The sequence below is a fragment of the Gossypium hirsutum genome, chromosome A01 (genome assembly GCF_007990345.1).
Source record: "Gossypium hirsutum isolate 1008001.06 chromosome A01, Gossypium_hirsutum_v2.1, whole genome shotgun sequence".
Classification (NCBI taxonomy): Eukaryota; Viridiplantae; Streptophyta; class Magnoliopsida; order Malvales; family Malvaceae; genus Gossypium; species Gossypium hirsutum.
In genome coordinates, this window is record NC_053424.1 from 1,909,208 (window position 1) to 1,933,794 (window position 24,587).

The following is a 24,587-nucleotide window of genomic DNA, read 5'->3' on the forward strand; positions in this document are numbered from 1 at the left end:
GAAAGAACTTTGCCTTCACTACAAAGATTCGAGCAAACTCAACTCTTAATTTGGCATTGTTTTTTAAAAGAATGATCTAATATATAAAAACCAGTTTCTCATGACTTAGTTATTGGTTAAAGTATTTGAGGAGTCCTTGTATCACAATGATTGGATCAAATTAGTCTATCTATTTTAAAATGGTTCAATTTAGTCCTTAAACTATTAAAAATAATCAAATATGTTCAAATTGTAATAGAGTTAACATTTATTGTAAAAAAATGTCTTGGAAATTATTTTTTTCATTTGCATTTCAATTTCAAACAAAATATTTCATTTACAGAACCATAAAAACCTAAAAAAATACATATTGTTAACCAATAAATGTTAAATCTGTTCCAGATTGACCTTATTTAATTATTTTCAATAGTATAGGGATTAAATTGCTTCATTTAATAGTATAATGGTGAATTTGATCAAATCCTTATGATACAGGGACCTCCAAGATACCATTCACCCATAGATATTAGTGTATAAACAATATTTAAGTTGGGCTCTGCTTACAAATCCAACAGGCATTCAAATGTTTTACTACTCGGCTTGGCATGAGCCCACGGATTTGTGCGTTGTTGCGGAAAAGTATTATAGAAGTCCCTATACTAATAGCCAGATTATATTTTACCCATTTACTTAAAAATGTGTTAATTAGTCTCTGTAGGTTAGATTAAAAACTAAATTAGTCATTCCTGTTAGAAATATCTACTGTAAAAAAACTAGTGTAGTTATCGAAATAATTAGATAGTTATGCATGAAGTGTTACGTGCACTTTATGTTGATGTACATAGATTAATTTTTAACAGTAAAAATAGATTGTATTTTTAATAGAGTGACTAGTTTGCTATTTGATCTAACATTCAGTGACTGATTTGCACATTTTTGAAATAAAGAAGACAAAATGCAATCTAACTCTTAATACAATAGTCTCCATTATACTTTTATCATGTTCTTACCTCGAATTCAATATATTTTTTTAAAAGAGATTAAATTTTTTATTATTCATCTTAATAATACTTTTTAATTATATAAATACTAAAAAAAATAATTTACGATTAATCTCAAATAAGTTTTTATTACAAAATAATATTTTTATTTAAATTTATTACATATGATTTTAAATTTTTTATTTTTAAAATGATAAAATTAGATATTCGACCATCAAAAATCCGATGCAAATGAACTCTCTAAAAGTTTCGATCTAATTATATATATATATATATATATTATTTTAGCTCATTTATTTTAGTTTTTCATAAATTGGTTTCACATTTTACAAAAATTGTGAAGTTATTCCAAGTTAATCATACTATTAAACATTATGGTTAAATCATCAACATAAAAATTAACGATTGGGTCATTTATATGCAAATAATAGCTAAAGAATAACTTATTGATAATATTTTTTAAAATATTATTAATAATTTTTATGCAATAAATAAAAAAAAACAATATTTCAATTTCATATGTTTACTAATAATTAGAGTCGTAAAATTTGATAATCAAATTCTAACAAATTAATATGAAGAGAATAATTACCCAAACTTTATAAAATAAAATGAAGTAGTTTTTTTAGTAAATTGGTCCCTATTTGGGATCGACTCGTATAAATAATGAATTAGAAAAGATAGAGAATATTGAACACAAATTTTATGTGGAAAACTCCTTTGGATAAGATAAAAATCATAGGCAAATGAGGCTTCGACTTTTCACTGAATGAGTAAACAGACGAAACTATAATATGGAGAAAATAAACCTAAATGTACTGAACGTACACCAAAACCCCAAATATAAAACCCTAACTCTCACTGAGCAAATTTGAAAGCAAAACCCTAACTCTCATAGAGTTCTCTCAAAATGGTACAAAATTCTTTCTATAATTACGACGAAAACTTTCATTGAAACTTATTTGTGACTATATTTTGTCTCCCTAAAAAGAAAAGTCATATAGTACTATATCTTTAATTGCCTTTTAGGCCTCTCAAAACAATGATACAATGCGCCTTTAAATATACTAAGATTAGATGTTTAATCATACTAAAATATTCCTGGAGTAATCAGATTTTAACTAGGAAAAGATAGCAGAGTTTAACTAAGAGAAGAAACCCGATTTATGTGGGGAACATGTTGCACGTCGCAATGTCCCCATTCGCATCGTCACAACGTCATCTGTCGTCGCAATGTTGAGAAGCTTCTCGTCGTGACGTCGCCATCTATTTGACCGAAAATACGAGACACACTCCAGAATCTCTCAATTATACTTCGATCCTTGGTTTTGCTATCGAAGTGGTCCTTAAACTATCAATTTTGTCTTAGTTACAAAAAGGCGGTATTAACCAATAAGAATATGACACACGATGGATTCTTATTTATGTCATACACTTTTAGGTTAACATACTATTTGGTACCTAAATTTAGTTCCAAGGTTCAAGTTGGTATTCAAACCAAACAATATCGCGTGGCTTAATGAATATTTGACAAATGTACTCTAGTAAAAAAAACATGAGTACTTAATTGAGACAAAGAAAAAAACTCATGGTATCAAATTGAATATTGAAACCAAACTTAGGTACCAATTGGGACAAAAAAAATTCAAGTATCAAATTGAAAAAAATTCAGGTACCAAAGTGAATATTGAAAGCCAAACTTAAGTATTAAATAGTATATTAACCCTACGATTTTTGGTAAAATGTGAGAAAAATGATAGTTTAAGGACCATGTTTGAAAAAGAAAAGCCTTTAAAGATCGATATTGTTTAGGGATCAATCCACAAATAAACCCCCGAAAAATCCAAATAGATTCGAATCCGATCTGAACTAGGATTTAGAGTAAATAAAATCGAAATCTTTCTACCCGACCCGACTCGACTATCTTCGTTCTTTCCCTTCCCTTCTCTTCTTCCCCTTATTTCTTACAGTCCGCCCTTAACCCACTCTTTAATACAAGTTCATACTCAGATTTATCCCCCTTTCTTCCCCTACGAATTTCCGGCGAAAATGATGCCGCAGGAGCTTCAACCCCGCTCCTTCCGCCCTTACATCTCATCGTCGATTAGCGCCCCTTCTTTCACTTCCTTCACCAACGCTTCTTCCGTCCATTCCTCCGACGATCCTGACCCTAACCCTACAAACTCCAAATTAAAATCCAGTTTCCCTTCCCTTTCCTCTTCTTCTTCTTCTTCCCGATCCCTCAAGAACTCTCGCTTTTCCCCTTCTTCATTCGCTCATAACGCTCGTTTAGCGATCGCTCTCGTCCCATGTGCCGCTTTCCTTCTCGACCTCGGTGGAACCCCCGTCGTTGCCACCTTAACGTTAGGTCTTATGATCGCTTACATCGTCGATTCGCTTAATTTCAAATCCGGAGCTTTCTTTGGTGTCTGGTTCTCTTTAATCGCTGCCCAGATCGCTTTCTTCTTTAGCGCTTCGCTTTACTACTCGTTGAGTTCGATTCCTCTTTCGATCCTCGCGGCTTTTCTTTGTGCGGAAACGAATTTCCTTATTGGCGCCTGGGCTTCGCTTCAGTTTAAGTGGATTCAGATTGAAAACCCCACGATTGTTTTGGCTTTGGAACGGCTTCTCTTTGCTTGTGTACCTTTCGCTGCTTCTTCGATCTTTACTTGGGCGACTGTTTCTGCTGTTGGTATGAATAATGCTTCTTACTATCTAATGGCTTTCAATTGTGTTTTCTATTGGGTTTTCGCGATTCCTAGAGTTTCTTCTTTTAAAACCAAGCAAGAAGTGAAGTACCATGGTGGGGAAGTTCCTGATGATAATTTGATTCTTGGTCCACTTGAGAGTTGTCTCCATACTTTGAATTTATTGTTTTTTCCTCTGGTTTTCCATATCGCTTCACATTACTCGGTGATGTTTTCGTCTGCTGCTTCCATCAGTGATTTGCTGCTTCTTTTCTTCATTCCTTTCTTATTCCAATTATATGCTTCAACAAGAGGAGCATTGTGGTGGGTCACGAAAAATCCCCTTCAGTTGCGTAGCATACAGTTGGTCAATGGTGCAATTGCATTGATTGTTGTTGTGATTTGCCTTGAGATTAGAGTTGTGTTTCGTTCGTTTGGGAGGTACATTCAGGTGCCGCCACCACTAAATTATCTTCTTGTTACCACTACCATGCTTGGAGGGGCTGCTGGAGCTGGTTTTTATGCGCTGGGAATGGTATCTGATGCGTTTAGCTCTTTGGCCTTCACTTCTTTGGCTGTTGTTGTCAGTGCTGCTGGAGCAATTGTGGTTGGATTTCCAATACTGGTATGTCTATTTCTTTGTCGCCTTAAATGAGTTAATTTGATGACTGTTCTATGCACAATCATGATATTTTGAGTATTCATTATTGACTTGTTTTGTCCGCTGGTCATGTTTAACATTTTATGTTATCTCCTAAATTGTACTTAGACTAGCATGGCAAGCTGAGAAGTAACATTATGAAATTAATGTGGTATGCCGTGTGTGTGCACTTGCATGTGGAAAGTAGAATTCATAAACTCTATTGTAGAACTTTACTTTGCATGAGAAGATAATGTAGTTCAAAGTTAGTGAGTACTCATTCTAGTGGGTTCCAAGGCTCGAGTGAATTGCACTGAGTTTTGGTAGCTTGGATTTGGCTCTAAAGTAGTTTACTCCTTGGATCTTGGTTCTTGTTTCATTAATTTTGAGGCAAAATAGCTGATATTGAAGATCAAGTTGGCTGCTTTTTTGGGTATAGTTGCCAAGAGAATGTGCATATGTTACGAGTTGTATATGATTTAAGGATTCTTGACAAATGCCTAGGATGAGCTATCTTGTCACCTGATTGTTTTATCCTCATTAGTCAAATTAGTCATTTGAAAGGTGTGGGATACCAGAATTAGCTATGCTTTGGGATCTTTTTTTTGAGTTCGTTTTTGAATTTCATGTATTAGTAGAACTACTTTGCTTTTCAAAATATATTCTGCTATATAGTGTTGCGTGCTGTATTTATTACAAACATTCAGATCTCTTGCTAGTGATTGCTCTTTTTAGCTTGTATTGTTATATGATGAATATTATCAAGAGATAGAACTGAAAAAGAAAGGAACTCTTATTTTTTAGTGTTCAGAAATTTTAGTGGTTTCTACTTTATTATGCAGTTTATTCCATTGCCTTCAGTTGCTGGCTTTTACTTGGCTCGTTTCTTTACAAAGAAGAGCCTTACATCGTATTTTGCCTTCGTTGTGCTTGGGAGCTTGATGGTTATGTGGTTTGTGATGCATAATTTCTGGGATTTAAACATATGGTTGGCAGGCATGTCCCTGAAATCCTTTTGTAAACTTATTGTTGCGGATGTTGTTCTAGCCATTGCTATTCCAGGTTTAGCACTTCTTCCGTCAAAACTTCATTTTTTGACTGAAGTTGGTTTGATCTGCCACGCATTGCTACTATGCCACATTGAGAATCGATTTTTCAGTTACTCAAGCATATACTATTACGGATTGGATGATGATGTGATGTATCCAAGCTACATGGTCATCCTGACGACAATAATTGGCTTTGCACTTGTGCGGCGACTATCTGTGGATCATCGAATTGGGCCCAAGGCAGTTTGGATTTTGACTTGCCTTTATTCCTCAAAGCTCTCTATGTTGTTTCTTACATCAAAATCTGTTGTGTGGGTGTCAGCTATCCTTTTATTGGCTATTTCGCCACCATTGCTTCTTTACAGGTAGGCACCTGATATATTTCTCTCATTCTCTCTTTAATTCTTAATTCAGATGAAAGCAATGGTTCATTTTCCCCCTATCTTTGTGAACTTTGAAGGGATAAGTCGAGAACAGCATCAAAGATGAAAGCCTGGCAAGGATATGCACATGCTACTGTGGTTGCATTATCAGTCTGGTTTTGCCGTGAAACAATTTTTGAAGCATTACAATGGTGGAACGGGAGACCACCATCTGATGGTTTACTTATAGGATTTTGTATCCTCTTGACTGGATTGGCTTGTGTACCCATTGTTGCTCTGCATTTCTCTCATGTCATGGTATGGACACATTTTGTTGCTTTTCCACATTTTTAAAAGTTATTTGCCATTAAATTTCCTTATATATTTTCCATCAAAAAAACATTTCTTCTTTTCTTTTGATTAGGAAAGGAGTTTATTTGACGTTCAAACATGCTACAAATACCTTCTCTCCTCTTGCTCTGAAAGAACGAGCTTCTAATTAAGAATCGAGCAAGAAAAGAAATTAAATTATCTGATATATGCCTTCATCTTGTTGAGTTGAATATCATAGCTGATTTAAGGCTTGATGATTCTTGAACATGAATAAGAATTGATGGTTGTTTTTAAATAATTTGTGACAGCATTTTGTTTCTTAGCGTAAAATATTAGTACATTGATTATATTCCATTCTTGTTTATGCAGTCTGCAAAGAGATGCATTGTGTTGGTGGTGGCAACAGGTCTCCTGTTTATCATAATGCAACCACCAATTCCGTTATCATGGACCTACCGATCCGAGATAATCAGAGCTGCACGCCAATCTGCTGATGATATTTCCATATATGGCTTTATGGCATCGAAACCAACTTGGCCCTCTTGGTTACTTATATTGGCAATACTTCTCACTTTAGCTGCTGCAACATCTGTCATACCCATTAAGTACATTGTAGAGTTGAGAGCTTTCTACGCCATTGCCATGGGTATTGCTCTCGGTGTTTACATATCTGCTGAGTTTTTCCTGCAGGCTGCTGTCCTTCATGCCCTCATTGTGGTAACCATGGTTTGTGCATCTATTTTTGTGGTCTTCACCCATTTTCCATCGGCATCCAGTACAAAGCTCCTACCATGGGTGTTTGCTCTCCTTGTGGCTCTATTTCCTGTGACTTACCTATTAGAAGGTCAAGTGAGAATTAAAAGCTTCCTTGCAGAAAATGAATTTGGTGACACCGGAGAGGAAGACAGGAAGCTTAAAACTCTACTGGCTGTTGAGGGGGCCAGGACATCTCTTCTCGGTCTGTATGCAGCAATCTTTATGCTTATAGCTTTGGAAATAAAATATGAACTTGCCTCACTTATACGGGAAAAGTCTTTTGACAAGGGTGCAATTAGACACAATCAATCTGGTCAAAGTAATTCCGTTGGTTTCCCTCCCCGAATGAGGTTCATGCAACAACGCCGTGCCTCTTCTGTCTCATCCTTCACAATTAAACGTATGGCTGCTGAAGGGGCATGGATGCCCGCGGTCGGTAATGTCGCTACCATAATGTGCTTTGCTATATGCCTGATTCTAAATGTTAATCTCACTGGCGGCTCAAATCAGGCAATATTCTTCTTAGCTCCTATATTACTACTTCTCAACCAGGACTCAGATTTCGTCGCTGGATTCGGGGACAAACAGAGGTATTTCCCCGTTACAGTCACCATATCAATCTATTTAGTCTTGACCTCAGTATACAGCATATGGGAAGACGTCTGGCACGGAAATGCCGGGTGGGGCATCGACATTGGGGGTCCTGGTTGGTTTTTTGCAGTAAAAAACCTAGCCCTCCTCATCCTTACATTCCCAAGCCACATCTTATTCAACCGATTTGTATGGACTTACTCAAAGACAACAGATTCAACACCACTCCTAACACTACCACTCAACCTGCCGTCGATCGTAATATCAGATTTGGTTAAGATTAGGGTGTTGGGATTGTTAGGAATTATTTATTCGATGGCGCAGTACATAATATCTAGACAGCAATACATCTCAGGAATGAAATATATTTAGACAAAAATAGATGTCTCTGTTTTTCTTTGTTTTGTTTGTACAATATGATTTTTGGCAATTTTCAGGTGAGAGATGTCTTAGAAATTTGAGGGGGTGTTTTTGTAAGTTCAAATTCACTCTCTTTGGGATTTTTATTTTATGCTCTTGAAATGCCAGAATCCTTTTGACATTTTCAATGTTTTACGGCTAATAATTTATATGGAGAGAATCATTAACTCGTTAGTTTAGAGTATCCAGTGTCGTATCGGTGGGTGTATCGTTTTTCTGTTTGTTTATGTGTTGAGTTTTTGATAATTTATGTCTTTTAGGTATGAGATTTTACGATGTTCGGAATTATATTGAATAATTTTGATTAAATTTGGATTCGAATTGAATTAGATAATTAAATAGGGGTATGTTTTTTCAGACTCAAATTTAAGAGTTTGTTTAAGTGGATTGGTGCTCTTTTATCATTCAATCTAACAACTAATGGTGTGTGTATAAATAGCTTAATTTTAACTTTTTAATAATATTATGCATAAATATGTTTCTGTTACATGTGTGTAACTCTTTTTATATATTATTAATTAGTTTTAATAGTTGTATTTTATTTCTTACATATAATTATGAAGATATATATGTAAAAGCATCATGGAGGTCCTTAATTAAGAGTGAGATTGTATTTTGCTTCTTTTATTGGAAAAATAGTTAAATTAATTTTGTATATTAAATCAAAGAGTAAATTAGTCATTTTCATTGAAAAACTTATCTATTTTTACAGATAAAAAATAGTATTGCTGATAGAATAATTAAACAATTATATGTAGTGTGCGCTATGAGAAACAAAATAGTTGTTGGAATTATGTTGAAAAGACGTGGTTAAATCACACCTCTTAGTGGATTTTATTAGATTTAATGTCATCAAGGTTAAGAGGAGAGTTAAAGTAGGTTCAAATTAAATAAAATTGATATTATTGAGTTATTATTATGATTTTAATAATATTTTGGTATAATAATTTTTTATCCTCTAATTAAAAAAAAAGTATATATTAGTCATCAATTTAAATTACCACTCTTTTAATCTTTAAATTTAAATTTATTTTATTTACTAAATCAAGATAATAAAAAAAAGTCTAGTACGTGCCATTCTCATAATATGAAAATAAAATTATATAAAAAGCAATTATAAAATAAAAAAAATTATGGATATAAAATTATATAAAAATATTTCATTTATACAACAATAACGAATAGGCAATCAAATAATGTCGAATAAACCTGTTTATTGGTTAGGTCATCCGTTTAGGCTTGAAGTTCCGTTTAACAAATGGGAGAATTTAAATAAGATACGATGCTTTAAAAAAATATTTTTAAATAAAAATAAATTTAAAAAAAATTAAATATGGACGAGCCAGATTAAGCCCGAATTTACTTTTCTTACATTGGGTTAAACTTAGACAAAAAAATAAATATATTTTAAAATCGGAACTAAATTTAAAAAATTAATCAAAATACCTTTTATGAACTTTACCTAAATCCGGCCTGGCTCTTGAACGCGGAAGTTGAATCTTGTTTTTAAGCTAACACTTAACCCATTAACATCAGTTTTTTAAAAATTAAAATAAAATCTGGAATGGCATGTATATCATTAATCCAATTTCAACCGTCAGATGACAAACAGAAATTCTGAACCGTCAGATTTTTAAAGGCTATAAAATTCATCATTTTCTTCACTCTCATTCCCCCTAAAACTCCCTCCCTTCCCTCCTTGAAAACCCTAAACCCTAACCCGCCACTCCCCTCCCTTTCAATTGCTTCGATATTTCTGTATAATTGTTATTATTATTGAAATAAAACAATAAATATTTTTTTTTTGAATTTAAAGTGTTGATTTGAACTCAAAATATGGATTCCGAACTAAACATCTACAGGCCTCCACCTGAATTCGAAGAAAATTCATCACAACAACTCGTCGATCTCACAGTATCAGATTCCACGGAGCTTTTCCTTATTCAATGGCCAATTCATCAAGTAAATCATTCAAATATTTTTTAATTCCTTTACGCTTTGTTTATGCTCTCTTTTTTATTAATTTGAACTTAAGTTTGTGTTTTTTCATTTTTATTTTTTATGTTTGTTTGCAGCATCCTGAAATTAATGACCAAGTAGTTACGCTTCAGCTCGATCCTGATGGAAAATTGGGCAGTTTTACGGATTCTACTGGTAGATTATCTGTTTGAATATTAGTGTAATTTTTTTTGTTTGGTTAAGGCTGGATTTGAGCTATAATTTTACATTGATGTTTTTTTATATGAAAGCTAGTTTTGATTTGTTTACAAATTGGTTAAATATTGCAGGAAAAGCTTTTGATTTTGTTAGCCCTGCTTCTCAAGGGCCAGATGCTACAGTTATCTTATCTTCCGAATCGGAGTCTAAAATCGGTATTAAGTTTTGCATTTTTTGTTTTAGTGCCTGCTATTGGTTTCATTAGTTACACGGATATATATTGCCGGTGAATCAAATTCCTTTTAGAATTGAAGAACGAACTGTTGCATGGAGCTCCAAGTGCAATGATTTTTGTTCATATTTCGAGTTCGTAATTTGGTTATTTGTTCTTTTATGTTTCTGTATCGTCTAGACACTTTATCTGATTTGTTTGTCTTTTGAATTGGATACTCGGATTTGATTTCTAGACTCTGATGAAACCATTCTGGTATTCGTGTACGTCTGTTAGTGCCTGCATTGGTTACTTTCCGTTTCTTTTTTGAAGTTTGAAATCATTAGTTACATGGATATATACTGTCGGTGAAACAAATTCAAAAGTTGAAGAACGAAAGTTTGCGTGGTCCATAAAAAGCAATGATGTTTGCTTATATTTATCTGTCGTAATTTGGTTTTTGGTTTTTTGTTTTTTATGTTTCTGTATCATCTAGACACTTAACTGGATTTGTGTGTCCTTTGAATAGGATTCTCCGTTTTTATTTCGAGGCTCTGGTATTCATGTTAGGATCGACGAACTTTTCATATTGTTATTAGCTATCAAACTGGTTTCTTATTGTATCAAGACCTTGTTAGACATCTAGGTGATTGATTTCGATCTGTTTTACGATGCTGTTAATATGTCGGAATGTTTTTTTATGTAACTTGAGGCCTTGGGTTTGTTAATGGCTGGCATTACAGATATCATGCATTGATCTTGTACTTGTTTGTATTTCATTTTTCTTTGCTATTTGTCACCGGTCCTTGCTTGGTTTCACAAATAAACCCTTTACCACATAGGTCTGTTTATCTTCATTGGTACTTTCGAAATTTGAGGAATTTGGTTGGGTGCGATTTAATATTCATCACTAGTGTTGTTAAATTTGGTTGTAGTGTGGTTCCGTGGTTGTGATTAACTCGTTCGAATTTATTTCTATATTTGTGAACATATTCACTTATTTCCTTGATACATATTTCTTTCTTGATAGTTGGGAAGATTTCACGACGAGTTTCCCTTGTACATTATATGAGTCCCGACGAATACGAAAAGCTCAGTTCCGACAAGAAGCTGTTGCATCAGAGATCCTCCGGAACCTTAATGACTGATTCTTCCAATCCTTTTTCAAGTCCAATGCAAAGTAAAGGGCGGAAAGGTTCACATTCTATGGGGCGTACTGTCAGCACACATGGTAGTCAACAAAAAAGTACCGTCTCTGGAATCAATGAACAATCTAAGCCTTCAAAAAGAAAGCATGATCACGAATCTACGGGATCCATGAACCAGCCCACACACAGTCATGAGACAACTCCAATTTCAGGGTCCTCAGAGCATTCTCACAAAAGTAAATCGAAGAAGAAAGTAAAAAACGATGAGTAAGGTATTCAACATTCTCCCTCATTGTCTTGTCTTTTTGCCTATTTTCATTCTCTTCTTTTCACCTTTAGATATGCCGATATCTCGACATTAAGTTCATCACAGTTGCTCTATTCTACTTATCTGCTTTTGATTGAAAATATCATTTGCCGATTTACTCATGGTATGGATGTTGCGATGTTACAGTTATTATTCTATTGTTTCGATATTTTCGTTGTCGATTTTCATTGCATTAGCATCCATTATAAATTATTTTTGAAGTTATTTTCTGTCTATGGTGTCACATGATCTTTGGGCATCATTTTGAAGTAAAAAATGAAACTTTGCTTACAATTTGGTTTTCTCTTAGTCATTAGGAGGGATTTATTTGTGACATTTAATGTTGGTTTTCTAAGCAGGGTTATATTGCAAGGAAAGTACATAAAAAAGCATCTTGGCATACTTTTTTTTTATATTTTATTTTTGGGTAAACTACACTAGTAGTCACCCAACTATGACTAAAATATTTTTTAGTCACCTAATTACGAAACCTTACAAGATGGTCATCCAACTATTTATAAATTACTTTTTTGGTCGCTCAACTATGAAAGTTACAAAATGCTCACTCAATTATTCAATTATGTCAAACTATTATTTCTTTTTTCTAGTTTATCCCAAAAATAAAGTATCTAATGGGAATCTGACTCGTGATAGATTCTTGTAGCTGCTATACATTTTCTTGGTTTAAGGACTAATTTGAACATTGGGGTCTAGTTTAAGGACTAATTTACAATTAGAACCTTTTACATTTTTTGTCACTTCCTTTTAATTTGAAGGAATATCCTTGAAGATGCCTCAAGGTCAAGGTCATCTAAGTAAGCATCAATGACAGCCCCATTTATTTTTTGGGGGTAAATAGCAAATCAACAGATAAGTAAAATGTACATAAAAGATTTAGGGCCACTTAAAAGAAATATTGCATTTCATCGCTCAAAAATGTCTATTTTTTATATCGTATTTTAGTGCCTAGTCGATATCATTGTCTCTTGGACGAATTTAATCTATAACGAAGTTAATATTTAGCAAGTCAAAATATGTGCCGTACATGGAAAAAACTCTGCAAAATGTGGTTCTATTACATAAAGGTAATGTCCACAACTTTGATCTCTTAATTTTGGAGTTCTACAATTTTTTCAATTTGATCTATGAAATTTGGATTTCGTTTAAATATGATGATGTGTAGTGGCAGTGTAGCACTTACCTGAACTTTTAAAAGTCTATATGTAAATTTTCAAGTGATTGATGCAATAGAATTATTTTAAAGAAATCAAAACTTCGAAGACCAAATTGAAAAGAATGATTAAATTTAAGGACTAAATGTTATTTTTCTTCTCTTTCTAAAACATTGATAATGGCCCATACAATCAAGGTGCCAGAAATTTCACTTATTTAGGAAAAGCACTATTGATTGAATGGAGATCTGGATCTGGTTGGTTGGGCGGCAGTCTTTTTTTTAATGCTATTGGACATCAGAATTTATGTTTCGAGACACATTCCGTTACTTAAATTAATTTACAATTTAAAGAAAAGAAAAATTAAGAATAAAGACACATCTCGATATTTAAATTAATTAAAATTCTATAATTATTTTTTTAAAAATATTGAATTAAATCAATTTATTTCAATCAAATATTAATAAAATTAAATTTAACCTAATAAATGGAATAACAAACAATAAAAATCACGCATTTAACATTTGAATTAGGTGAGAGAGCAGCAAAGCTAACCTCTTTTGCCACCATTTAATAACGCCTTTAGTTTTTTCAACTACTCTCCTCTTTGTGTCCTCTCTGTGTGCTTTTCTTCACTGTTTGTTCCCCGTCAAAATATTGTGTCACAGGAAGAAAATCCCAATTTCCACGAGAAATTTTAAACAAAAAAAGAAACCCAAAAATGGACAAAGAAAAGAAATTAAAACAAACCCAAGAAGAAGAGGAAATGGAATTCAAAGACTGTGAAAACCATAGCCAACAAGCTCAACAAGAAGAAGAAGAAGAAGAAGAAGAAAAAATCGAGATAGGCGATGAAATAATTCGAAGCAAAATTGGTATCATGAGAGCACTTGCAGAGAGAGATGACCCATCAGTTAAGGTACTCATTTGGTTCATTTTTCAGCTTTTTTTGACTTTGGGTTTTCATTTTTACTTGTATTTCTTTTTCATTTTTTTTTGAAGGAAGTGGATGATTTTATGATACGGAGATTCCTTAGAGCTCGTGATTTGGATATAGAGAAAGCAAACACCATGTTATTGAAGTATTTGAGTTGGAGAAGAACGTTTTTGCCTAAAGGATTCGTATCTGAATCGGAGATTTCAAATCAATTGGCTGATAATAAGCTTTGTATGCAAGGAGTTGATAAACAAGGTCGACCTATTGTCGTTGCTTTTGGTGGTAGACATAAGCCTACTAAAGGGAACCTTGAAGAGGTTAAACGTATGTTTATGCTTCTTTTTCTTCTTCTTTTTTCAATCATTTTTTTTGTAATTTTTGTGTTTTATTTTTGGTTTTAGTAGTAAATATGTTGATACAAGGTTGAGATTATGGTGGTCGGCTCATCTATAGGTGGAGACTGGAGAGTAGTAGGATGTAGTTAGACAGTGTGGGATCTTGGGGGTAAGTGTTGGGGGCTTAACTAAACTTTTTAAAAATTTTACGAGCATAATGAGAATTTTTAAATAGAGTTTAGTTAAAATTTAAAAAAAAATTAAAATATATAATAAAATTTTTCAAAAATTTAGGGTTTCGCCTCTGTAGTTATTGTAGAAGAAGGAAAAGATAGTTGAGAATATTGAGCGTTGAGGGAGAGAGAAGCAGAGAAAGTCTCGGAAGTCGCTGTTTTTCTCTAGGTGTCACGTGTCATTCTTTTGTTAGCTCTGTGATCCCTAGAACTTAGTTAATCTATACATCTTTATATGTATGGATTGTCATGTTAGCACAATGGATAAATGTGGTATACGGATAACACGTACCCTATTCCTGTTAAGGGTGTGGTCCTCATAATATGTACTCACCTTGGTACGGGTCGGCGGTAGCTTGTTCTAGCGGTTGACTGTAACTTGCGGGGCATCTCGCAAGATTGGCAGCTCGTTAGATGAACCTGCGAGTTGTATGTCTAACAAAATTCACCCTTAAACTATTTCCAATTCTCGTTTTGTCTCATTTTGGGCTTAAGTTGTCAATTTTGTCTTATTTTACTAGAAACAAATTGGACGTCCAATGGCATCCGTGGTTCTTATTGACTATTAGTGGAACAAAATTGATAGTTTAGATATCTCTTTCGATAATTTTCTTTGTAAAGATTAATCCTGAAATTGGAGAATAGTTTAGGGGTCTATTATTAGAGTTTTTATTTAACTTGAATCGAAAATTGAGCCAAAGAAAGAATTTGGGTCATTGGTTTTTGCATTTGTCTTCTCCTAAATGTTAAGCTAATGGCTTATTTTTATTTTCTTTTGCAGGCTTTGTTGTCTATGGTTTAGAGAAAATTTGTGCCAGGTAACTAGCTTGACCTACTTTAGTTGCGAGTTTTCGATATGGATATGTTCAGTTTTTTTTCAAAAAAAGCTTTTTCCATGCATGTGGGATCGTATATCAGTATCCATGTTTCAATATGTACCATACATGAATGTCGAGCACGAATACTATAAGAATAAGGAAGAGTTTTGAGTAACATAGAGAGCTTAATTGCCCACCAAGAAACTATGTATTAGAATTTGTGGTGTCAAAATGCTTGTTTATAGTATCATGTATTGCTTTGAATCAAGATATTTGGTTTTGTTATATGCCACCATGGCCGAATATGCGCCTAGACATCGATACTAGGTCGAGTATCCGCCGATGTTATGGATAAATCTTGTATTTGTTCGTATTTGTTTGATTCTACTTCTTATGGTGTTTTAGAATGCCAAGAGGACAAGAAAAGTTCGTGGCGATCGGAGATCTCGAAGGATGGGGATATTCGAACAGCGATATTCGTGCATACGTCGCATCTCTATCGATTCTCCAGGTTTGATCTTAAACATTATGCATAAATAAATTGCTTCTTAAATGCATTTGATATGGCCTTAAGTCGGATAAGTTGCATCGATAGTCGTTGTTTCAGTCTATATTGCTTTGACGCTTCATTTTTTCTTTAAGACCCGTGTTTGATACATAGATAAGGGGGTATGATCATCCGTGTTGGAAATGTACTTGTATCTGACACACTTGAGTTCCGATAATATAGGCAGGGGCGAAGGGAGGAGGGCAGGCAGGGGTCTTGACCCCTTAAAATGGAAAATCGTTGCTTTAGTCCTCTTAAAATTTATAAAATCTTAGTTTAATATATATAATAAAATTATAATTTACCTCCTAATGCTAGAATTTTGATTTAGTCTTTTTAGAAACCGTAAAGATATAAGCTGATGCAAGAGTAAAATTACATTTTAATTCTCGTACCCTTAAAAAAATTTCTGGCTTCGCCCCTTAATATAGTATCCGGAAAAAACTTATAGCAATGATTCAATTGTTTTTGATTGCAGGATTGTTACCCAGAGAGGCTTGCCAAATTGTTTATTGTTCATGTGCCTTACATATTCATGACTGCCTGGAAAGTTGTTTACCCATTCATTGACAGCAGAACCAAGAAGAAGGTAAAAATATAAGGTTAAATATGTTATAGGTCCTTATACTTTTTATAAATTTAAAATTTAGTCCTTACACTTTTATTTTCAAGAATTTAGTCTTTTTACTTTTCAAATTTTAAAATTCAAGTCCAATTATAAACACATTAAATTGGTTGGTGCAACAGTGTTAACAGTTAAACCCAAATTTTGAAATCTGAAAAGAAAAGAGACTAAATTCCTAAAAACAAAAATATAGGAATTAAACTCCAAATCTACAAAGAGTACAAAAACTCACACGGTTTTGATTGGTGTTTTGATGAGTCTCTCAATAGTTCTTAACTTCGTTTGTTCTTTTCTACATATCTAGCAAGAAATGATTTGTTCTTGGAAAATTATTGTACCTCCACACTTAAATTTTTGCTTGTCTGATTCTCGGATTTCCGAATCTCTTATAATTTTGCAGATAATATTTGTTGAGAATAAAAAGCTGAAATCCACATTGCTTAATGACATTGATGAAAGCCAACTTCCAGATATATATGGAGGCAAATTGCCATTAGTTCCTATTGAGAACTGCTAACTTTGACCCATGGGATTTCTTTTTGGTGCACAACAATAAGGAGATTTTAAATCCATATAAACCCTAATTATATATCATCAACCCCCCATTCTTAGATTACCCATGATTATTATAGATATAATATGTATACTCTTTGAAAACTTATGCAGTTCAATATAAATTTCTCTCCTATTTATATCCGTATATGCTTGGATGTATAATCAGTACCATACGACGGGCATCGACTAGTATGTATGTATGGATCAATTTTAAGGTAAAATGGTATTGATGTAAGGTAAATCTCAAAATTATATGTGAACTATATAGTTTAGTGTATAATTTTATATATGAAATTTTGATTTGATCTAATTTTTATAAATTATTAATATAATTATTTGATATAATATCATTTTATGTTTATATATTACATACATAAATAATTATATTTATTCAATTTAAAAATAAATTAATATATTTATTTCTTTAAATGTGTATAATTAAAATTTCACAAATATGATTATACCAAATTAAAATTTATGCATAATTTTGAGATTTACCATAAATTTTATTATGATACAAAAATAAATATTTTATATTTACAAGTGAAATTAACCATAAAATACTACAAAAAGAAATTATTTCCACAAATATTATATAAGAATTGTCTACTGTTTTTTCTATTTACTTGAAAAATTAAAAATTAAAAATATTTATTACTTTTTTTTAAAGCTTTACAAAACATTGTTCAAAAGTCAAAAACATAAATTCAAAATTAGTATTAAAAAAAAGGAAAGGAAAGAAAACAATAAAATCATTGTCTTAAATATATACTATTACAAATTAGGTACAAACATATATATATACGAACTCAAAATTATATATAAAAAAAATAAAAAAATTAAAGCAAACCAGAAATGATATATCAATATATATAGGTAATAAAAGTTGCTAGGGTTAGGTCCCCCATTTAAGTCATTGGGAGCAACAATGTAGCCATTCTTAAATCAAGAAATTTCATCAACTTTCCAGCTGCTAACCCACCTAATCACATGTTCTCTTTTATCACCACAATTTCACATGTTCTAGGAACATTTCTACTGGTTTTGAGCGGTTTGCTCAAAGTCCGATTTAACCCCTATGTCCGAACTGATATACTGGCCAGTTACAGGTCCAACTAGTCCGGTCCGATTCAAATTAAACTGAATTAAATTATATACCATACATGAGAATTACATTATATCAATGATCCATAAGCATTAGAAATGTGTACTTGGAAAACTAAATGCTTAGGCACCATTAAAACTGAAAAGTGTATTTGCATATACCAGGGGAAAACAAATGATAATTACAGTATTCGCTCAAAGGCCGGTTCAACCCTTATGTCCGAACCAGTATACTGGCTGGATGTACGACCAACTGATCTAGTCCAGTTCAAATAACACCGACTTAAATTTATATACCATACATGATAATTGAAGTATATCAATGATCCATAAGCACCATTAAAACTGAACATGCTCAACAAATCTTGTTTTCATTATTCAGAACCTTGGGGCAATGCCTTAAAACAGGCAGCAAATACAAAAATCCGGAGTAAACTGAATATTAAATTGAATGCAGCCCTCTTGTGCAGAGAAAATTCTATTATGACAATTTGCAGCAAGACTAACGCAACACAAAAAAAAAAAGATAATAATAATTTCCGCATAAATTCTCACCCGATTAGCAGCTTGTTCTCCTCCAAGAAGCTGTATGTGGGTACCTCTAGATTGTACGGTGCTGGTCCCTTGCGGATCCTACCAGACACATCATAATGTGAGCCATGGCACGGACAGAACCAGCCACCATAGTCACCGGCATTTGGCAGGGGGATGCAACCCAAATGGGTGCAAACACCGACAACAATGAGCCATTCTGGATTCTTAACCCTGACTGCATCTTCCTGGGGGTCGCGAAGTGATGCAAGGTCAACGCTGTTAGCCGTCTTGATGTCCTCTTCAGTTCTACGTCTGATAAAAACAGGCTTCCCTCTCCACTTGACAGTAACAGTGCTCCCTGGCTCTATGCTAGAAAGGTCAACCTCAAGGGAAGCGAGTGCAAGAACGTCTTTGCTGGCAGACATGCTTAGAACAAACTTGAGGATCAGAAGGCGGATTAAAGAGGCATAAACAAACCTGCCACCAGACAAGACGAAATAAGCAAAAGCACGCTTGCTGGGATCACCAGGTGGAAACCGCTCGTGATTATACTCGTCATATACAATTTTCGAAGTAGGGTTCTTCACAGCTGCCACAGTAGAAGGGACATCTGAGATCATTCCCATATCATGCCCTCGGCTGAGGGCATCTGAAGAAAAACCTGGAAAAAGGTAAAACAACTGTCATATACTATTACAAAAATACATGTACTGCTAATGTCAACACTCAAAGTAAACTAGCAGAGGCTCGTGTATCACATAATCTATAAAAGAATAGGGGGAGAGGGGTCCAGCCATACAAGCACAAGTTTTCAGGCCTTCATTCACATATCTATAGATTGCACCATGATAACATAACAACATTATTACACAACAGCATAGGTTTTTCTCTGAAGAACTTTCTTCCAAAATGGCATGTGAGCTAATTCAACTAGTTGTTTTAGGAATACATTAACATGAAGTAAAGCACTGGCTTCAAATGTGAAAATTCACTATCCACGAGCATATATGTAGAGGCGGGTGCTTCAATGCTTCTCACTTGCATAAACCAAAGGATCACAAAGTTCTTTACCTCTTTTTAAAATTTTTCTTGTATTTCCATTATCATGAATAAACACAATGTGGCTTTTTAATTCAATAAAAGCATAAATGAATGGTTATCTTCACACAAGAACAACTGATTCAAAATAAACATCTAATTTCTTCAACATCCAAAGCTACCAGATGCAAGCAGTTGCATATCCTACAAATCCAGTTCGAAATCATTTTCCAAATACAATTAGGAAAATTATCTAGAAATCAGTTTCCAGATATAAAAAGGAATTTAATAATAAATAAACAAATACTGAAAATAAAAACCAGATTACTAATTCAATACGTTACAACTTCGCAGCGGTTAGTAAAATAACAAAATCTAGCATATCAAAAGCTAACATCTAATTATATCAGGAAACTGAATTCAATAATAAACAAACAAATCCTGAAAATCCAAAAATCAGGCTATTGATTCTATATCTTGTATCTCCACAGAACTTAAAAAATAACAAAATCTATCATATCATAAGCTACCATCTCGTTCTATCAGGAAATCAACTTCCAGATTTGATGAAGAATTTAATAATAAAAAATACCGTAAATAAATCCAAAAAACCAGGTTATTGATTCTATATCCTGCAACTGTGCAGCAATTAGAAAAAAAATGAAAAAAAAAAAAACTAGCGTATCATAAATGATACTATTTTGTCGATACGAAGAAAGAAATCATAAAAAGAAGAAATCAAACAGTAAGCTAAAGATTACAAAAGGTAAAAAAAATTAAAACGGAGAAAAATTTACCTCTGACTAAATTTGGAAGCTGAGAATTGAAAGAGAAGGGAGAAAGAGAAGGAACGGATCGGGAAACGGAAGGCGGTTCAGAAGCGGCGGAGGCGGTAGTGGCGGCCGCATGGTTTTGAGAGAGAACGGCGGATGATCGCCACGAGACAGATGAGAATCTCTTCCCTGCAACTCTTAGCATCTTTCGATCTTATTTGATTGCTTAGGGTTTCCAATGGGAGAAATATTTCTTTGCTATGAATTCTTTTTAACAGTTCTCCACATGAGAAAGGAGAACGAAACGACATGTCGTTTTTTATGCTTCGAATGTTAAAACGCGACGGTGCCGTTTTGAAGCTAAATGATGAGATCACTAGACCTGGTTTAAACGTGGCCGGGCTACTGGGCCGACCTTGGGTAAAGAATTACCAATTTATTTTTTTATTCAATTAAATATTGATCTCCATTATACAAGTTAGGGATGATAATTTAGATTGCGATTGGGTTGGTATTAAGGATGATAATTCGGATTGTGAATTTGGATATCTATAAATATTCGATCTATTTAGATACAGATTTGAATAGTAATAATCGAATAATCTACAGATAATAAATGTATTTAATTTTTTTGACAAATTACAAGTTCAAACTCAAATAATTCAAAAACTATAAATATTTGACCTATTGTTATTACTTGTTGGTACCCGATAAAAAATGTTGAAATATACCATAAGCCCTAATAATATTCACAAATTTTAAATTTAATCTTTCTATTTTTTTATATTTTAAAATTTAAATATAAATGTTAATATTATTAATTTTTTATTAAATTTATTAGTGTAACATTTTAAAATAAAATAAAAACTCACTTGATAGCCATATAACTTAAAAATTAATGTAATGAATCTGAATTTTACAAAATAATTTTAACAGTATTAACATTTAAACTTGAATTTTGAAATTTAAAAAATAGAGAACTAAATTCTATGAAATAAAAGTACAGAAACTAAACTCCAAATATATTGAAAAGTACAAAGACTTTTATGGCATATTTTAACCTAAAAAATGACTAAAGCATAAATTTTAATAGAAGAGAGATCAAAATAACAAATAACCCAAAATTTGGGGGATTTTTCTTTTATTATATACACCAAAGTTGTCATGCTATACACTGTTATATATAGCCACTAAAAGAACAGGCAACAATTGGTAGTACACTAACGAAAAACTACCTCAAAATTGGCTATCTGATTGTAATTTTTGCTTCTCAAGTTTCTCAATCAAAGCTTCCTTTTTGTCCTTGGGTAGAGAATTGAACACGAACACGGATTTGTCACCGATATCATCCTTAATCGGCTGAGTAAACTTCCTTCCGGCAAAAATAACAAAGAGAGCCATCCATGAACCGAGTAAAGTAAGTTTCGTTCCATCGTCCATCAAACCGGTCTGCAATTCGAGTCAACAGTTAGAACTAATTGGAATACACAATGCCTGAAGAAGTTCAACAGTTTGATGGTCGTTATGTAAAACCCGAGACCCGAAAAAAGAAATGTAAGAATACCAGGTGCCCAAGAAGAAGTGTAGGTATAATGAATGTAAGAATACCAGCTTCCAATTTTCCATAGCAAAGGCCTGTTTGCAGATGAAAGGTAATAATTATTAAGAGAATAAATGGATAAAATGTTATCAAATTCGAAACAATATGGCGTCAAGGGCAAAGCTAGAAAAATTTTGCGGGCCGAAATTAAATTGTATATTTTTATGAGCTATGAGCTAATATTTTATGAGCTTCATGTATGTTAGTTATAGGGATAAAGTAAAATTTAGTCTCTAAATTAGACAACTTTTCTCATATTGATCCCTTTTTTAAATCCACATTAGACTCAGGACTTAACAATTCTTCCCAATTTGGTTCTTGAACTTAAATTCCGTTGAGGTATGATGACGTTACACTTTTAAGATTATGCCACATCATCACCTGAAAAGTTGCTAAGTTTCAAGACTAATGCATACCCAAAAAAAATGTTCAGGGACCAAATCAAGAAAAGTTGTCAAATTCAAGGACTCAAAGTTGCTTTAATCCTCACCCTTCAAAGCAAATTGATGCAAAAATCCATAGAATGTCTTCGGTTTTGCCTTTCCTAGTTAAAACAGACATGTCCTAATCCTATACTAAAAATCGAAGACTCAAAAGTTACTCGAATGGGGCCGAATTACAATGATATTACCTTCTTTGAAAACGAGTCCAGTCAATGCGGCAAACAGAGGGCCAACAAACCAGACTGCCATGGGGTTCTCGATAACATACTGAACCAAGTTCTCTCCGGCTGGTTGAGCAAGGACTAAGTAGGTTGCCAATGATCCAACAACACCGAGGACCCAAAACGCTTGAAGGGTGCGTTTAAGCTCGGTTATATAGATGTGAATCAAGTACAAGGATAGCCCTAGTCCACCAGCACCGATCAAGTAGATCAAATTAAGGTTGTTTTCAATAATTTCTTTCAATGTAAAGCCATCAGGTAAAAATGCAGCTGATGAAGCAATTAGAAAGGATGAAGCAGCAGTTACTAATCCTGACCTATATAAAAGAACCTGCCAATAAAAATATATATATATTTCAGCTCAAAGGGTTCATCAAAATTGTGTTTTTCCCAAGGATTTCAGAACCTGATGGCTGGTTGAATCAGTCATGCCACCGGTTTACTAGTCCCTAGTCCGACTGTTCTGTCTAGTTTGATTAAATAAATTATTCAAAAGAAAATTCAGGTTCAACCGGTCAGTACCAATTCCCGGGTCAACCGGTATAATGCCTTTCCTCGGACTGATACCCTGTCCGGTTTAAACATCGTTGGTTTTTCCTCTTGAAAATTCTCAGAAAATATTCACAGATTCACTCAAAGGAAATATAGAAATAGCAAAAGGGTATCAGAATTGGTTTCCCTTCATGCAAATTCCAAGAAAATTTTCACAAATTACTCAAGGAAATACAGCAAGAACAAAAAGGGCACAAACTAGTTTTCCCTCAGGCGAATTCCCATAAAATTTTCACAAATTACTCAAGCAAATACAGCAAGAGCAAAAGGGAATCAACATTGTTTTCCCTCATGCAAATTCCCAGAAAAAATTCACAGAGAACTAAGGAAATACATCAAAAGCAAAAGGACATCAAATTTGGTCTCCTCTTGCAAATTCCCAGAAAATTTTCACAAATTACTGAAGGAAATACAGCAAAAGCAAAAGGGTATCGAATTGATTTCTCCCATTCAAATTCCAGAAAAAATTTCACAAATTATTCAAGCAAATTCAACAAGAGCAAAAGGGTACCTAACCAGTGTTCCCTCAATCAAATTCCCAGAAAAAATTTCACATATTACTCCAGAAAAACTAATCAAGAGCAAAAAGGGTATTGAAAATCAAAACTCATTACCTCTCTTACATCTTCAGGATCAATAGTCCATGGACCAAAAGCGCCTTGATAAACCGTCCTATCAATAGAACCCTGAGAGCTTTCACTCGCAGCATTGCACTTTATCTTCCTATTTCTAAAACCCAACGAGGACGAAGATGATGAGAAAAGAAATGGCTTCGCTTGGTTCGTGGAAGGCTTAATTTTGGGTTTGTTAAATGTAGTGGAAGAACAAAGGGGAGTTAATGAAGTGGTCGATAATACTCGAGACGCCATAACCAAGAGGATTTTGCTCGATTCTTTTTTGAGTTTTCAGTGGCTTGTAACGTGGATTAATCTAGACAATCTTTGATACTTTGTCATTTTATTGGGATCAGATAATTTTGATTATATCAGATATTTTCCTGTTGATAAACGTGTTGAGTTGAGATGGCCGAGTAAAAGTTCCTGGTCCGAAAAGAACACTTTTTAGCCTTGTCTTCCTTTTTTTGTTTTAACATATGATGAAATCAATGTTTGTTGGAAGCCCATTCGAATTTGGACCAAATTTGTTTAAGAATTGGATTATTTGCTTGGTCTGAAAATCTCAATATGATCTGGATTGGTTTGAATGGCTTGAATCAGAGGTGTTCATGGTGTAGTCAGTCAGCTCTATCTTGGGTTGAGTTTTGGTTTAATTATGTATGTTTAAGAATCAAATTGATCAAATTTATAAATTTAGAGGGTTAAATTTATTAAATTATTTAGAATTAAGATAAAATTGATAGAATATGTAAGTATTGATCACTAAATATGTTATTATACTAACTAGAGAAAAGCCATGTTAACCATTTAAGGAAGAATAGTCAAAACAGAACTGATCTAAA

At 33.4% G+C, this 24,587-nt stretch overlaps 5 protein-coding genes across 5 annotated transcripts; 3 read left to right on the plus strand and 2 right to left on the minus strand.

Moving 5' to 3' along the window:
- The first annotated feature begins 2,863 nt into the window (after positions 1 to 2,863).
- LOC107938467 (uncharacterized) lies at positions 2,864 to 7,939 on the plus strand. The gene is made up of 4 exons (XM_016871637.2): positions 2,864 to 4,292; positions 5,150 to 5,721; positions 5,817 to 6,036; positions 6,421 to 7,939. Exons 1-4 carry the CDS (start codon positions 3,030 to 3,032, stop codon positions 7,768 to 7,770), a joined length of 3,405 nt encoding a protein of 1,134 aa, XP_016727126.2. The 5' UTR covers positions 2,864 to 3,029; the 3' UTR covers positions 7,771 to 7,939.
- Positions 7,940 to 9,482: 1,543 nt separating this feature from the next.
- Positions 9,483 to 11,810, plus strand: LOC107938454 (mediator-associated protein 2). Its single transcript, XM_016871623.2, has 4 exons — positions 9,483 to 9,780; positions 9,894 to 9,972; positions 10,107 to 10,190; positions 11,217 to 11,810. Exons 1-4 carry the CDS (start codon positions 9,655 to 9,657, stop codon positions 11,603 to 11,605), a joined length of 678 nt encoding a protein of 225 aa, XP_016727112.1. The 5' UTR covers positions 9,483 to 9,654; the 3' UTR covers positions 11,606 to 11,810.
- A 1,519-nt stretch (positions 11,811 to 13,329) lies between these two features.
- On the plus strand, positions 13,330 to 17,008 carry LOC107938480 (phosphatidylinositol transfer protein 3). The gene is made up of 6 exons (XM_016871652.2): positions 13,330 to 13,732; positions 13,816 to 14,074; positions 15,100 to 15,136; positions 15,542 to 15,647; positions 16,162 to 16,272; positions 16,709 to 17,008. The coding sequence occupies exons 1-6, from the start codon at positions 13,535 to 13,537 to the stop codon at positions 16,823 to 16,825; spliced, it is 828 nt and encodes a 275-aa protein (XP_016727141.1). The 5' UTR covers positions 13,330 to 13,534; the 3' UTR covers positions 16,826 to 17,008.
- Positions 17,009 to 18,319: 1,311 nt separating this feature from the next.
- Positions 18,320 to 20,639, minus strand: LOC107938477 (cytochrome b-c1 complex subunit Rieske-4, mitochondrial). The gene is made up of 2 exons (XM_016871647.2): positions 20,337 to 20,639; positions 18,320 to 19,162 (listed from the first exon to the last, which is right to left on the minus strand). Exons 1-2 carry the CDS (start codon positions 20,515 to 20,517, stop codon positions 18,519 to 18,521), a joined length of 825 nt encoding a protein of 274 aa, XP_016727136.1. The 5' UTR covers positions 20,518 to 20,639; the 3' UTR covers positions 18,320 to 18,518.
- A 780-nt stretch (positions 20,640 to 21,419) lies between these two features.
- LOC107938451 (uncharacterized) lies at positions 21,420 to 24,227 on the minus strand. The gene is made up of 4 exons (XM_016871621.2): positions 23,743 to 24,227; positions 22,544 to 22,907; positions 21,877 to 21,947; positions 21,420 to 21,761 (listed from the first exon to the last, which is right to left on the minus strand). The coding sequence occupies exons 1-4, from the start codon at positions 23,995 to 23,997 to the stop codon at positions 21,549 to 21,551; spliced, it is 903 nt and encodes a 300-aa protein (XP_016727110.1). The 5' UTR covers positions 23,998 to 24,227; the 3' UTR covers positions 21,420 to 21,548.
- Positions 24,228 to 24,587: the final 360 nt, after the last annotated feature.

Excerpts from the sequence above, each read along its gene's own strand:
- LOC107938467 (XM_016871637.2), top strand. The coding sequence starts at position 3,030 with ATGATGCCGCAGGAGCTTCAACCCCGCTCCTTCCGCCCTTACATCTCA. Across the intron at positions 4,293-5,149 it reads TGGTTGGATTTCCAATACTG|TTTATTCCATTGCCTTCAGT; the intron begins GTATGTCTATTT and ends TTTATTATGCAG. Across the intron at positions 5,722-5,816 it reads CCACCATTGCTTCTTTACAG|GGATAAGTCGAGAACAGCAT; the intron begins GTAGGCACCTGA and ends TGAACTTTGAAG.
- LOC107938454 (XM_016871623.2), top strand. The coding sequence starts at position 9,655 with ATGGATTCCGAACTAAACATCTACAGGCCTCCACCTGAATTCGAAGAA. Across the intron at positions 9,781-9,893 it reads TTCAATGGCCAATTCATCAA|CATCCTGAAATTAATGACCA; the intron begins GTAAATCATTCA and ends GTTTGTTTGCAG. Across the intron at positions 9,973-10,106 it reads CAGTTTTACGGATTCTACTG|GAAAAGCTTTTGATTTTGTT; the intron begins GTAGATTATCTG and ends TAAATATTGCAG.
- LOC107938480 (XM_016871652.2), top strand. The coding sequence starts at position 13,535 with ATGGACAAAGAAAAGAAATTAAAACAAACCCAAGAAGAAGAGGAAATG. Across the intron at positions 13,733-13,815 it reads GAGATGACCCATCAGTTAAG|GAAGTGGATGATTTTATGAT; the intron begins GTACTCATTTGG and ends TTTTTTTTGAAG. Across the intron at positions 14,075-15,099 it reads GAACCTTGAAGAGGTTAAAC|GCTTTGTTGTCTATGGTTTA; the intron begins GTATGTTTATGC and ends TTTCTTTTGCAG.
- LOC107938477 (XM_016871647.2), bottom strand. The coding sequence starts at position 20,517 with ATGCTAAGAGTTGCAGGGAAGAGATTCTCATCTGTCTCGTGGCGATCA. Across the intron at positions 19,163-20,336 it reads GCTTCCAAATTTAGTCAGAG|GTTTTTCTTCAGATGCCCTC; the intron begins GTAAATTTTTCT and ends ACCTTTTTCCAG.
- LOC107938451 (XM_016871621.2), bottom strand. The coding sequence starts at position 23,997 with ATGGCGTCTCGAGTATTATCGACCACTTCATTAACTCCCCTTTGTTCT. Across the intron at positions 21,948-22,543 it reads TGGACTCGTTTTCAAAGAAG|GCCTTTGCTATGGAAAATTG; the intron begins GTAATATCATTG and ends ATCTGCAAACAG. Across the intron at positions 21,762-21,876 it reads CACTTCTTCTTGGGCACCTG|ACCGGTTTGATGGACGATGG; the intron begins GTATTCTTACAT and ends CTCGAATTGCAG.